The 16,121-nt window shown below is 37.3% G+C and overlaps 1 protein-coding gene across 1 annotated transcript in view; it reads right to left on the minus strand.

Moving 5' to 3' along the window:
* Positions 1-951: 951 nt before the first annotated feature.
* Positions 952-16,121, minus strand: part of UGCG (UDP-glucose ceramide glucosyltransferase) — a 39,006-nt gene continuing 23,836 nt past the window's right edge. Inside the window, exons 3-9 of the mRNA XM_025359921.1 lie at positions 13,788-13,890; positions 11,852-11,953; positions 9,840-9,952; positions 6,672-6,850; positions 4,971-5,057; positions 3,976-4,165; positions 952-3,511 (exon numbers count right to left, since the gene is read on the minus strand). Of these exons, the coding sequence (XP_025215706.1) occupies positions 3,341-3,511; positions 3,976-4,165; positions 4,971-5,057; positions 6,672-6,850; positions 9,840-9,952; positions 11,852-11,953; positions 13,788-13,890 (945 nt within the window). The 3' untranslated portion in view covers positions 952-3,340. The remainder of the gene's footprint in view (positions 3,512-3,975; positions 4,166-4,970; positions 5,058-6,671; positions 6,851-9,839; positions 9,953-11,851; positions 11,954-13,787; positions 13,891-16,121) is intronic.

Genomic DNA, 16,121 nt, shown 5'->3' on the forward strand with positions numbered 1-16,121 from the left:
TTTCTTATGGCTCCTGTAACAGAATACCATAGACTGGAAAGTTTAAGATCAAGGCCGTGGCAGATTCAGTGGCTAGTAAAAGCGGACTTCCTGGTTCATAGCTGTTCACCTTTTTGCTGTATCCTCACGTGGCGGAAGACGCAAGTAAGCTCTCTGGGGTTTCCTTTATAAGCATCAATCCTGAGGGCTCTGATCACCTTGAAAGACCCTCCTCACATTGGGGATTAGGTTTCAACATATGACCTATGGAGAGACTAAGATATTCAGCTGATAGCAGATTCTTTCTACCCCAGATCTGTTCTCCAGTTAAGAACATTCTTTTCTCATGGGATGGTGGTAAAACAGGCCTGTGAAGGCCTCCAGCTTGGGAGGGACCTGGCCTTGGAAAGCACGTAGGGTTCATCTCCCATCTGGGTCTCAAGTAATAATGCCATTCCATTCCTTCCTTTGGATTTACCTTTCCTAGCCATTAGAGTGGTAAGATCTAAAAGGCTGAGTTCAAGTTGTGAGCCTGGGGAAGAGGGGCCCAAAGGACCACTGGCTCTTTTCTGAAGGTCATTACAAGCCAGCCATTCTCACAGTAGAATCACAGGTAGAAGAGCTCAGGCCTCACCCAGAATGATTACACCAAAATCTATGTGGGCAGGGCCCAGGGTGTGTGTGTGCGTGTGTCTGTGGTGTACAGGGTCCAGGGTGTATGTGTATGTGTGTATATATATATATTTTTTACAAGTTCTCCAGGTGATTTTAACAGGCAACCAAGGTAGAAAAGACATACTTAAGTCACAGGACTGCCTATGTCCTTATTCATTTTACCTATGGCTCAGGTGAAAGGAAGATTTCAAAAGGAATACTTGACAGAACTCTTCTAATACTTCTGATGTGAATGCTGGAACATGCTATTTATAAAAATATAGGAGAAAAGAACAAAAAAATATACTACTGCTAACGTTTTGATTGTATTCAAATTTTTATTTTTTGAACAAACATTTAAGACAATGATTTTAAATAATAAAACATGGTATATATTCTAGACAATGTTTTTTTTTTAAAGATTATTTATTAAATTTAGACTCCTATAGTTCTGTTGTGATGCTTTCTTCAACATTTATATTATTTCTTACCATTTTATCATCACTCCAATTGCTAAACAAAGAACCACTCTGCTTAAGTGAAGCTTTACATTAAGGAAATACTCCACTAGCACACTGAACAAACCTACAGAACTGTCCTATTTTATATTTACAAAACACAAGAAGTCTGTCCAGCCATTTTGGTTTTGTTGTTACACTGTCCATAATGAGATCAGCAGAAAGCTAAGTAATACACAAGTTTACACTTCAGCAGTGCAAAGGATGGCATCAACCAAACTTCATTAAACAGACCAACAAGTACAAACATGGTGAGCAAAGTTCAACTCAGGTCATAGTGATTAAAAACAAAACGTGTAGTGGGTCACAACCAGACTGGTTTTAACTGTGCAACTTTCCTCAGGGAACAATTCCCATTCACAGAAAGAAAGGAATATGCATCCAAGCCTTTGTTCATAAAGAAAATGCCCTTCAAACAAATTCATCATAAGGCTAAAAAAAAAAAAAAAAAAAAAAAGGAAGAAAAAAGGACGAAGCAGTTTGGCCCAGAGAAAAGCTTAAATACATACTTATAGATATGTTGCCATTTAAACCATGGATATAGACATTTGACAATTAAATGAATTGGCTCAGTAGAGTGAAAAGTGTTTTCTATAAATATGTAGTTATTGCTAATATGCTACACATTATGCTTTGACATGGAGACTGTAGTAACTCAGAATTTACAGCTGCCATATTGCCAGTATTAGCCCTGCAGTAGGCACTCCTATGGACAACATGCCATCCAATCCTGAAGAAAAAGCAAAACACCACTACTAAACAAAGAAAAGGCTTATGCACTGTCCCTTACATTTTTGTTTTTTTTTTTTTAAAAAAAAAACAAAAAAAAAAACAAAAACAAGTCCAGTTCACCACAAGTGAAGCACAACCTGGTGAGCAAGTTTAGCGGCATGATGGGGAGAAAACAGTGGGGTACAGCATGCATTTACAACCAGCACTGATCTAGTCTATTTTGTCATATAAACTGGAATACAAAAATCCAATTTAAATAAGACTAGACTAACTATAATAGTAAAACAAAAAACAAACAAACAAAAAAAAAACAAAACACACAGTAGACTTAGTTTGATACTGATTAATTTTAAGAGTAAACTCATCTTATCCCCTCTTAATACTCTACTGCAATTTATTTATTGATGGCTAGAATATTTACTGACTTAAAAAAGATATTAAATACTTGTATCATGAAATTACATTCTTATTAACAATAAGACATACTGTGTAAGAAAATAGCTCATGTGTGAAATGTGTCTGAAATGCATTTTTTCCTTACAACTATCAAAACATCCACTCACACTAAAACAAAACCACTCCCAACCCACCCCCCCCCCCCCCCCGAAAAAATGTTAAGGGAAGATGGGGTGGGCTGGGGCAGGAGCAAGGAAGGAAAAGATTTAGCTATACTAATTACAGCACAGTGATTAACAATGGTTCAAGACAGAACCAACAAGAGTTGGTCAAAAAGATGCCTTCAATACATGGCTACAATTAAAAACCAAACTCAGCCACTTTTGGTTCATTGCAGTGAGACCAAAATATCTCTCACAGATTCATATAAATACTAGACTCCAGCTCTTTTATTTTTTTTTTTTAAGTTTTTCTGTTTGTTTCTGCAAGGCCTAGCTACCTTATTACAATTTATATTTGCTCTGCAACAACTACAAGAGGTAGGCATAAAGCATGAAAAAGTTTCTCAGTTAGTACCTCGCCGTGTGTTGTTCACTGCACTAAACCATTCACTTTGGACATGAATAGTCATTCCTTCTAGTCTCTTCTAAACCCTAAAGCAAAGCTGCTGCCATCCCACCCGTAAATGTTCTAAAAGAGTGTACTCACAAATAAGAAACTTTCTCTACTGAAGGATACTGTCATAGTGTTTGTTGCAGAGCATCTATATATATATTTATTTTAAAAAAATAAACAACAATGAAGAACAAACCCAGGTTCCTAGAACCAATTCTCTTGATTCTCTACTTCCACAAAATAAAGTGTATCATTTGGCCAAGACTACAGATGTGTTTTTTTTTTTTTTTTTCCACAGATGCAAGTGCCATGCAAAATAAATTAAAGAACAGATACCAAAACATACATGTGATAAAACTACAGAAGGTAGATCTTTAAAAGCATTTATATAAACATAATTTATAATACTTCTCTTTTTTCCTTTATATACAGTCACAAAGCTGTAGTTATACATCTAGGATTTCCTCTGCTGTACCCCCACAGCGTAATCTGTAGCGACCAGTTCTCCAGCTTATAGTTGGGTCCCATAATGCAGACAAAAAAATGTATATTGTCATGGATTCGCGGATGAACCAGGCGACTGCATAATCAAGTTTTGAAAAACACAGTGTGCCACCCTACGAATGGAAAAACATTTTTTAAAATTTCACTCACTGTCAAACTAAAGACATGGTTAAAAAAATTGGATTTCACTTTTCTAAGTATACTATGTAAAATCCAGTCTGCTTCCTTATGTAATTTAACTGCCATGTTATACCATTCAAGAAAATGCCAACTGTTACTAGAAGACGCATGAAAATAACTGCTATCTTAATGTATGATTAGTTTGAATACTCACTGATTTAATTAACTTCATGTTTTTGGAACCTTAATAAAAGTGATTATATAACCAATAGAAAGTTGCAAATCAACTTAAGTTTTGTGTCAACATCCCACTAGAGAAACTGATGTTCAAACCTGAGACTAACCTACAATGGGAAGCTGAAGAATGGCTCAGATAGATTTTCTTCAACTTTTTCTAAATTCAAATAGTTCTAGTTCCACCAAGTGACTGCCAACCTTTTCACGCCTATCCACATACCTGGACACCCCTGAGTTGAATGTAGTCAAATATAAACCATGCCAGGCAATGACACATGAAAAATACCATAATATCCCATCTGAATACATGGTGGGCTGCCCAGCCAATAATTAAACTGGCAACAAAGCATTCTGAAATTGGCTCACAAATTATCGTAGCAGGAAGCATGTTAATTCGTAGTTTGGTCCACCTAGAAAAACAAAAAGCATTTTCTTTAAAACAACATCCTGGTTACAAGACAAATCCATTTTTTTCTCCCCCAAATAATCAGTTTTTTACCTTGTGATAGAAAGGCCATTCTTTTTAAACTCTTTTTTTTTTTTTTTACTTAAGATGGGGTTCTGCTCTGTCACCCAGGCCGGATTGCAGTGGCACACACTGTAGCTTCAATCTCCCAGGCTCAAGTGATCCTCCCACCTTATCCCCACCAAGTAGCTGGGACCACAGGTGCACACGAAAACCACACTTGGCTAATTTTTCATTTTTTGTAGAGACAGGGTTTCATCCATTTTGCCCAGGCTGGTCTCGAACTCCTGGGCTCAAGCGATCCTCTCGTCTTGGCCTTCCAAAGCGCTGAGATTACAGGTGTGAAGCACCACACACAACCTACATTTTTTTTTTAATGACTCTCTTTTCTATTTTTGTCTAGGATGTCAAAGAAAAATGTCTATAAATTCATTTGTATGGCCTACGCTCTGATGAATACAGATTATAAAATTTAAGCAGTATAGAAAGTTAGAAAATAGAGATCAGCGTATTAAAAAATTCAGTCTCAACATCTCTCTATTGAGTGCTTTCAGTGTTATACAGCAAATACAATATATTTAGACATTAAATTTATCTTAAACACAGAAGTTAAACTCTATTTTCGGGAACTAAACAAAAATCTAACCTTTAGGTATACTTATTTAACTACATTAAACCTGTAAAAATTACTAACCCCCCCACCCCACCTTTCCTTTTAACGAAGTATAAAAAGAAAACAGTTGATTTACCTGATCATTCTGGATTGAAACTGAGAAATTGAATATGAGCCAGAGTTTTGCATTGCAACTTGAGTGGACATTGCAAACCTCCAACCTCTGAAAATTAAGACAATTAGAAAGTAAGTTATGATGAACACATGCAAGCGTAACTGGTTATGCATTCAGTAATCATTATAAAGACCAGGCAATTGCCGGGATGGAGGGTGAGCCCAGCTTTCAGGATTAGCACACTACTTAAGGTCTACCATACATATGGATGTTTCAGCAATTACGCTAGACCATGACAGCACCATCTAAGAACTAGAAGAAACTGTACCCTCCTTACTTTACAGTTTAAGAAACTTAAAATGCAGTCATTTGGAAAAACAATGGAGAGGTTCCATATTTAATAGATGAGTCTCTGATGACTACTAACCAAACAACAAACAAAGTTGTGTGAACATTCAACAAGACATGTAAACAGAAAGTGGCATCATGGGTCTCATGGGAGATACCAGGAAACCATGAACCACATTAACACAATCACGACAGAATTTTTATTTAAAACACACTTTAGTTTTTTTCAAAATTAAAAAAAAATTCTCACACAAGGCAGTGATCCCCTTTAAAAACAAGTATTTTAGGTTGGGTGCCGTGGCTCACGCCTGTAATCCCAGCACTTTGCGAGGCCGAGGCGGGCAGATCATGAGGTCAGGGGTTCAAGACTAGCCTGGCCAAAATGGTGAAACCCCGCCTCTACTAACACACACAAAAAAGTAGCTGAGCGTGGTGGCGGGCGCCTATAATCCCAGATACTTGGGAGGCTGAGGCAGGAGACTCGTTTGAACCCAGGAGGTGGAGGTTGCAGTGAGCCGAGATTGTGCCACTGCACTCCAGCTTGGGCATCAGGGAGAGACTGCTTCAAAAAAAAAAAACAAAACAAGTATCTTGTGATATAGAAATGCTAAGTCAGTCATATGAATTTTTCAGTGGCTTCTTAGCAAAGTATTGTATAATTCACTGACAAATTTCAAATTTTGAAATGATAGTCTTTAAATTTTCACCTACTGGTTTATTTTTAATAAATAAAAATAACTGATAGTTTTAACTCTTCTAAAACACAGAAATTTATATCTATACAGTAAAAATTCTAATCACAAAGAAACTTCCTTTTAATCACTTTAAAACACATTAACTTGAAAAATGCAGAGGAATCAGAACATTTACTGTCTTCATTAGTACATACCTACAATTCTATAATTAGAATATGAATTACTCTCTAAAATTATTGATCTGCTGGGTGTGGTGGCTCATACCTGTAATCCCAGCACTTTGGGAGGTCAAGGTGGGCAGATCACTTGAGGTCAGAAGTTCAAGACCAGCCTGGCCAACACAAAGAAACCCCATCTCTACTAAAAATAAAAAAATTAGCTGTACGTGCTGGTACATGCCTGTAGTCCCAGCTACTCCGGTGGCTGACGCACGAGAATCACTTGAATCCAGGAGGCAGAGGCTACAGTGAGCCAAGATTGCGCCACTGCACTCCAGCCCGGGTGACAGAGCAAGACTCTGTCTCAAAAACAAAAATAAAAAAATTCAAACTGACCTATTCTGTACTTACTAGCAAAAAAATAAAATTAAATTAAAAAGCCCTAATCTACAGGTTGAAAAAAAAGAATAAACCAACAGAAGTTACATAATAAAAACACTATGGCTTCATTTAGTTCTTACCGGTCAGCTATCGCTTTGGCCATAAAGTAATCTTCGGCAATGTACTGAGCAAAAGCTATAAGTCCTCCTGCTTGATCTAACACGTCTTTTCTCATTAAACAAGACATTCCTGTCACACATTTGAAGCCAGTTACATTGGCAGAGATATAGTATCTTGGATGTGAAGTTCCAAAATATACCTGCCCAAAAAACCACAAATGTGTAAGATCAGAATTTCATGTTAAAAGTATGGTGTTTACGAACTGTTTTTCCCAATGTTTTTTAAAAGTATGATTGAATGAATATCCTATTATTCTTATGTAAACTACCTGAATACAAAGTGGTATACAATATTGCTTTCATAGTGCAAGTACACTTAGTAATCTAAAAATGCATCCAAATAAAACTTAATTTAGATACAAAATAAGGTAAAAATATCACTCATTGACATACAAAAGATGAACAAATATTTAATGTATCTTATTTTTAGGGTGTTCATGTAAATATACACACACATCTACTTTGTTTACTTGGATCAATATACATATTTGTATGTTACATATATGTGTGTATATATACATACATGCATACACATACCACCCATAGGTCTATCAACCTTCAGGACGATCCTATTTCTTTTTTTTTGGGGGGGGAGGGGACAATCCTATTTCTTAATTCCTTTTCTTGCATCCTTTTGTAGCTAGCTCTCCCTCTCCCTTTGTCACTAAGACTCTTCCCAATTTCCCCATTTTTTTTCAATGTATTTTTCATAAGGGGGATACTAAAATTCTCTCATCCCCTACTGCCATTTCTCTACATATACTCTGAAGTCATAAGATACATAAGCTGATAAATCAATGGTAGAAAAGGACTGTTATTACCCTACTTAGCAGACACAAAATCCTATTTATTATTTACACCTCAGATATGTTGCCTTTTCTAATTAGCCTGAAATAAACAGTAGTGATCTTTCTCAATTTCTGGAGTTACACACACAGTGCAGAGCAAGACAATTCTAAGGGGCAATTAAGATTATGATTCTTGCTACCTACCCTGAACCCAGACTCCAGTGAAGTCCTAGTGTTGGTAGGACTGAATCGAACCTGGCTTCTAAGAACACACATCGTAATTCCTTAGCAGTTACTGAGGTCTTAGGAATGAGCTGTTAGTCACTGAGCTGAATGCACCCAGGATTTCTTTACAGCTGAGAATGATTCATTCTAAGTATGGCAGAGTGACTGCCAGAGATTAAACCTACACTAAGGGGATGGGTGTATTCTGGGAGATGTTTATTGACATATACATCATGGAGATGTTATTGACATCTATACCAATTTGGATATTTCTAAGACAAAAATACAATTTGGTATATTAGAATAGATTGTATTTTATTTTAAAGCGGCTACTCAGTTTCTTTTTCTAAACAAAGATTCTGGCATTTAAGACTAACAATTTCTTGCAGTAGAACAAATACATTTACAGGCAATATTAAGAAAGAGCTCACAGTTCAAATTGCCAAAGGTCACAGGCAAGTTCCCACAATGTACCTTTACCCCCTCAGATATGTGGCAATCATAAGACTGCAATTCAAAAGAATATAAATGCAGATATGCTTAAGAGCAAGTTGACATATTTAAAGACTGAAATCATGTATCTGTCCTTGTAATATTACAACAAATTTTTCCTCCCAAATGTTTAACAGTACAGGAATGATTAACTCAAGCATAGGACACACGCAGGATAGCCTACAATACAGCCAATAAAAAAGCTATTAATGATATGGGAAAAGCTTACAAAGTCACAAAAATAAGATACAGATTACTTTTAGAATACTATCTCAAGAATGTTTTCTAAAAAGCCCAGAAAGAGGGGAAAAAGTAAAGACTCCAAAGTGCCCAAATGATACAACAAACCTTTATTTTTAAAAACAGAAACTTCTGGCCGGGCGCGGTGGCTCACGCCTGTAATCCCAGCACTTTGGGAGGCCGAGGAGGGCAGATCACGAGGTCAGGAGATCGAGACCATCCTGGCTAACACAATGAAACCCTGTCTCTATCAAAAATACAAAAAATTAGCCGGGCGTGGTGGCAGGCACATGTAGTCCCAGCTACACAGGAGGCTGAGGCAGGAGAATGGTGTGAACCCGGGAGGCAGAGCTTGCAGTGAGCCGAGATAGTGCCACTACACTCCAGCCTGGGTGACAGAGCGAGACTCCGTCTCAAAAAAAAACCAAAAAAACCCCCAAAAACCAAAAAACCCCAAAAAACCCAGAAACTTCCTGTAATTGTTAGGGTTCTAGGTTGTTCGTTTTTGTTTTTTTGCATCTTATACTTTTCCATTATTTATAGTTTCCTATGCATGTTACTATTTCTAAGGTGGAGAAAAAATAAAATGAAAACATAACTTTCTCAGATAATTATTAGAAATATGTTTTAAAAGGACATCAAATGGGTTTTATAAGGACTTGTATGAATAAATTTTCTTTTCTGTATATTTGAAATACTTTGTGATATTTTAAAAAGGTTCTTTTCAGGGCTGGGAGCAGTGGCTCATGCCTTTAAGCCCAGCACTTCGGGAGGGCTGAGGCGGGCGGATCACTTGAGGTCAGGAGTTTGAGACCAGCCTGGCCAACATGGTGAAACCCCATTTCTACTAAAAATACAAAAGTTAGCCAGGCGTGGTAGCACACCTGAAATCCCAGCTACTTGGGAGGCTGAGGCAGAATAATCGTTTGAACCTGGGAAGTGGAGGTTTCAGTGAGCCGAGATCATGCCACTGCACTCCAGCCTGGGCAACACAGCAAGACTCCGTCAAAAAAAAAAAAAAAAAAAAAAGGCCGGGGGCAGCGATTCTTTTCAGATTGAAGGTTTGAAAGAACAATATGAAGAACTGAACTCTAGAACTGGAAGTGAATACTACAAGGCAGGAGGTTAGACTGTTCAGCTGGCAATAAGACCACAGGCATTTCCTGAGCACAGCTGTTCACTGCCAGGGTACAGTCAGGGGCCCAAGAATTTCCTCACTAATGAAAACAGCTGCTCTCAACTCAGGGCTTCTAGAACACAGCAGGTTCTGAAATGGACTTAATACAGTTAACTTGAGATACCTAATTCTTGCTCCCATAGCCTCAAGCTTCTGGGAGATGAGGGGGCTGATACCACGAACATGATTTATAACCACCATACTCACCTGCTCTAAGGTGGCAGCAAAGCCCTGTCTGTCTGCCACGTAAGGCAGCCCGTGAACCAAGCCTACTTTTTCTGTCATTTGATTCACCATGTCAGTCAGTGTATCTGGAATTACTACAATTTAAAAAAAAAGGCAGAGAGGGGGAGAAAAGAAAATTTCTTTTTAGTAGAATGCCCACTAATATAAAATATATTTGGTGAATTGTTATTAAATTCTTAATAAAAACATTATTTTAAACATATGGCTCTAATAAAATGAATCTCCACCACCTTTCTGAGGAGAATACAAAATTTCAAAAGGGCCTGATTCTTGAAAGCTAATTTATACATTTTTTAGCCCAGTATATACCTACTATGTACCAGAGGCAGAATATACTTTGAAAAGTATATACCAGGCACAGTGGTTCACGCCTATAATCCCAACACTTTGGGAGGCCAAGGTGGGTGGATCACGGGGTCAGGAGATCGAGACCATCCTGGCTAACACAGTGAAACCCCGTCTCTACTAAAAATACAAAAAATTAGCCGGGTGAGGTGGCGGGCGCCTGTAATCCCAGCTACTTGGGAGGCTGAGGCAGGAGAATGGCATGAACCTGGGAGGCGGAGCTTGCAGTGAGCCGAGATCGCGCCACTGCACTCCAGCCTGGGCGACAGAGCAAGATTCCATCTCAAAACAAAAAAAAAAAACAAAAAAAACAAAAGAAAACAAAAAAAACAAAAGAAAAGTATATACCTACTATGTACCAGAGGCAGAATATACTCAGTAAAAGATTACCCCCCTGTCGGAACTTCTAAATTGGAATAAGGACAATGTGTCCTAGTGGAAAAGGTTCAGGAGCAGAGGTAAAAGGACCTCAGTTCTCGTGCTGGCTTCTCTACTCTCCAATCATAGGAAATGAGACTACTTTCTCTGCGAGTATCAGATTTGCACACCGGAATGGAATGTGATTATATTGAACAGAGATCTGTACACTGAAAAACATATGATAGTGAAAAATTGAAGATAGCAAATATGAAGAAGGAACATCATCTCTGACCAGGAGTTGACAGATTTGTAATAGTCCTGATTAACTCATAGGAGTGCGACGCTTATGTTCATTTTCTAATTTGCATTTTAAGCTGACAAAATATTTAAATTATTGCCCAATCTTTAAATAGCAAACATCTCATCATTTTTACATGACTTTATTTTTCATTTCCTCCAAGTCTTTAAGAACTAAATCTACTATATAAAGAGAAGTTGTATTTGGACCTTAAATACTCATTCTAGGTCAGCGCTTCTCAACTGGGGGCAATTCTGCCCCACAGGGGACATCTGGCAAAATCTGAAGATATTTTTGCTTTTACTACTGAGAAGGGGATACTACTGGAATCGCATGGGTAGATACCAGAGATGCTGCTAAACATCCTAGAAGACAGCTCCCACAACAAAGCCCAAGATGTGAATAGTATTGGGGTTAAGAAACTTAAGGCAATTAGAATATAACAAAATATTATAGAACACTGAAACTATTGTAAGTGTTCACAAACGCAAGTTATAATTTCAGTATATGAAAGGCTTCTTGCTAAAATCATTTAAGTAAAAAGTCATGCATATAGTCCGATAAGTGTACGTGTTCTAATAAAATATGCACCTATTAATTTCTGTCCCTTTGTGAGACAGTGTATTACGCAAGCCGAAACACATTAAAGATAAGTGTCAGGCAAACAAGGGAAAAGTTACACCCATGGGAAAGCTTGTAGATTATATAATGAACCACGACCATTTTTAATTTAATGGTTGAAATTTTCTCTTCAAAATGAAAACATTTTAATACATGTAACATTCTAGTTTAGGACGAAAAAAATCAAAATCTTAGTAAGCATTAACTGGACGTATCACCATGAAATAATGATGAAATAAATTACTCTTTCAGGCAAATAAAAAGAACTCATGAATGTATCTGCAGATTGCTTTTAGTATTTTATCTTCAAATTAATAGTTTCATAAGATAAATAAGAAAAAAACCTCACCTCTTATTCCACTATCACAAATCCATATAAGATCATACTTTGCAACTTCATATCCTGGCATTAAATTATTAATTTTAGGATTAATGCCAACCTTTTTACCACCTAAAAATGTAAAGATACAATAGTAAAAGATTTATGCAACATTAAAAATATAGTATAAAGATACATGATAGAAATGAAAAGTACTTGCATATTTAACAATTCAAATAAACATTCTTTCATATTATGTAACATTCTCTATTATTCATAATAATATATTTAGGAAACAACTCTCCATTCTCAAAAGGAAAACTGTATCATTTACCTTTGAAAATTCACTGTTTCACTTTTTCTAATTCTTAAGTCCTAGCCTTAATAGTTAAGTATGAGTCAATATTTAACGGCAATTGTACAACATGGCAACTATAGCTAACAACAATGTATGGTATACTTGAAAATGACTGAGAGTAGATCTCTCACCACAAATACAGTGTAAGTACATGAGAAAGTATACAACAATGTGTTGTTTACTTGAAAACTGCTAAGAGAGATTTCCCACCATGAATAAATATGTGCAGAAATGCATATGTTAATCAACTTAATTTAGCTATTCCACAATGTATATATATATTTCAAAACATCAAGCCGTACACCAAAAATATATACAAATTTTATTTGTCAATTCAAAAAATAATCCTAAGGAAAAAAGCTATAGGTGTCATTTTGAAGCTATAATTAAAACAGTATAAATTCATAAATACAGTGAGATGATATTTAATAAAGACATATTAAATATAAATACACATGGCCGGGCACCATGGGCTCACGCCTGTAATCCCAGCACTTTGGGAGGTCGACAGGGGGTGGATCACCTGCCACCTGAGGTCAGGAATTCGAGATCAGTTTGACATGGCGAAACCCCATCTCTACTAAAAATACAAAAAAATTAGCTGAGTGTGGTGGCACATGAGTGTAATCCCAGTTACTGGGGAGGCTATAATCCCAGCACTTTGGGAGGTTGAGGCAGGTGGATCACCTGAGGTCAGCAGTTCGAGACCAGCCTGACTGACATGGTGAAACCTTGTCTCTGCTAAAAATAGAAAAAAATTAGCTGGGCATGGTGATGCACGCCTGTGATCCCAGCTGCTCAGGAGGCTGAAGCAGGAGAACTGCTTGAACCCAGGAGGAAGGGGTTGCAGTAAGCTGAAGTCGCGCCATCGCACTCCAGCCTGGGTGGTAAGAGCAAACAATCCGTCTTAAAAAAAAAAAAAAAAAAAAAACAAAGAAACCCCATAAATATATGATAGTAAATAGTTTAAGATCGCACATGTGAGGAATGAGCATCTCTGACCATAAGTTGATAGATTTGTAATGGTCCTGATTAATCTGCAGGCGTGCTACACTTACATTAATTTTCAAAATTGCATTTTAAGCTAATAAAAAATTTAAATCATTGCTCTATCTTCAAATAGCAACGATCTGGTATCGTTATACATGACTTACTTGTTTTCTAGAGAGATCACATCAGTTCTATGTTTAAAAAAAAAAAAAATTAAGGGCAAACACACCTTAATAAGTCTTTCAAATAAGTCTGTAGGCTTTTGGAAAAATACCCTTCTTGTAATATAATAAAAGTGAATTATATCATTCACTCCAATTATAGTCAATAAGATACAGAAAACACCACACATCTAAAATATTGAAGAAAAAAAAAATAACAGACCCTCATGTCTGATTAATGGGAAAAATATTATTTTTTGTGTGACTTTGTTCATCTCAGATATGAAAAAAAAACCTTTGTTTTTATAACTTTTCTCAAAAGGACATAAACATCTTTCAGTACTCCACCAAACATGTTTAAAACAAACATGGCTAACACCTTAATCTTCAGTTCAATGCAGAGATTACTGGTACTTTACACTATCAATGGAAAATGGTTACTACAGAATTTACTTACCTATAAACAATCTAGCATCAACATTTGGATATTTTCCAAGAAGCTTCTTACATACATCAATGGCTGGATCATCATGATCTTGTACACAAAGGAGTACTTCATACTAGTCAAAAAGCATTGTATGTAAGTTAAATTCTTTAAAAAACAAAAAAGCACTTACTAGCATTTATTGATTGAACAAAAAGCACAGGAATAAACAAGCAATTGTATTATGCGAAGTTTTAAAAGACAGCATTCACAACGGATGCAAACACTTATGATAACAAGTGTTGCTTTAATGGAATGAAGCTTCTCCTGATTAGGAGCCTATCTGCAAGCAGAAGAAATAAGGAGGAGACTGGCAGTGCCCACAACTGCAGTCTTGCCATTCCCAGAGAGCAATCTCCTAGGAATTAACTGGATCTCAAGCTTCTCCATGGCCATCACTACTGAAGATTCACTAACTGCTCACAGGGTGCCTAGCAGAATAAAAAGTGACATTAAAAGGAAGCAAAATAAACACACCCTCTCTGTAGAAGCTTTGTCTCTACACTTAATATTATTTCATGAAGGTACAACAAATTTCATATAAAATCAAATTATATAAATTTAAAGGGCCCTTCCAAATTCATCACATGAAAAGGACAAAGTAAGATTACACTTTTTTGTTTTATAACTTTTTGAAACAAAAGAGAATTTGATTTGAATGGACATTTACTATCTTGAAATGAATGTTTAGTCTTGTAACTATGAAAATACCCACAACTTTATTTTGCCCAGTGCTATGTTTAGATTTTTAACAGTAAATTAAGAAAGGCATTTCTTAACACTTGCCTAGCTGTGACAAAATTACCCTGGGGCTGGGCAAGGTGGCTCATGCCTGTAATCCCAGCACTTTGGGAGGTCAAGGTGGGAAGACTGCTTGTGCCTAGGAGTTCGAGAGCAGCCTGGGCAAAAAGGCGAGGCCATGTCTCTACAAAACATTTTAAAAATTAGCTGGGCACGGTGAGGCATGCCTGTGGTCCCAGCTACTTGGGAAGCTGAAGTGGGAGGACTGCTTGAGCCCAGGAGGTTGAGGCTGCAGTGAGCCAAAGACTGTGCCACTACATTTCAGCCTGGGAGACACAGTGAGACCCTGTCGCAAAAAAAAAAAAAAGAAAAAGAAAAAGAAAAAGAAAAAAAAGAAATTACCCTGGGGCATTTATTTTAAAAAGAGAATTGGACCCTATTCTAGACTTTTGAGTCTCTGGAGTGATTTAACATGCAGCTAGATTTATAAAATCCTGAGCTGAACCCCTAAATTTCCATTAACAATTTTTTTTTTTTTTGAGATCGAGTCTTGCGTTGTCTCCCAGACTAGAGTGCGGTGGCATGATCTCAGCTTACTGCAACCTCCACCTCCCAGGTTCAATCGATTCTCCTACCTCAGCCTCCCGAGTAGGAGTAGTTGGGACTACAGACGCCCACTACCACATCTGGCTAACTTTTGCATTTTTAGTAGAGACGGAGTTTCATTGGTCAGGCTGGTCTTGAACTCCTGACCTTGTGATCTGCCTGCCTCTGCCTCCCAAAGTGCTGGGATTATAGGCGTGAGCCTCTGCGCTCAGCCAACAACTAAATTTTTTAAGTATTTGTCCTTAACATACAACAATACTACTCTATTATTTGTAGGATATGTATTCTAAGCAGTGATTTTTTTTCCCCCCCAGAAGTGGTAATAAATTCATGTTGACTCAATGACAAATTTCCTACCAAATCTTTTCTAAAACTGTTTGAATGGCCAGGCACGGTGGCTCATGCCTGTAATCCCAGCACCTCAGGAAGCCAAGGCTGGTGGATCACTTGAGGTCAGGTTTTTGAGACCAGCCTGGGCAACACGGTGAAACCCTGTCTCTACTAAAAATACAAAAAATTAGCCAAGTGTAGTGGCACGTGCCTGTAATCCCAGCTACTTGGGAGGCTGAGGCAGGAGAATCACTTGAACCCAGGAGGCGGAGGCTGCAGTGAGCCCAGATCACGCCACTGCACTCCAGCCTGGGTGACAGCGTGCGACACAATCTCAAGAAACAAAACAAAACAAAAAGACGACAACATAAAACTGGTTGAACATTTTTAAGCACAGAAGGGAGGTTAATTATGTCCCTGAAAACATAACAAAGCTAACTAACTCAAGAGAATGACAAAGTCTGTTATATTTATTTTCACTGATAAGCACATACAAGTAAAAAGTAGAAATAAAATGTTTATAGTGCTTGTGAGCATAATAACAATTGTTTGCCCACTAACTATAATCTCAGCAAAAATTGTCAATAAAAAAATTTGTGGGCCAGGCATGGTGGCTCATGCCTGTAACTC

The sequence above is a fragment of the Theropithecus gelada genome, chromosome 15 (genome assembly GCF_003255815.1).
Source record: "Theropithecus gelada isolate Dixy chromosome 15, Tgel_1.0, whole genome shotgun sequence".
NCBI lineage: Eukaryota > Metazoa > Chordata > Mammalia > Primates > Cercopithecidae > Theropithecus > Theropithecus gelada.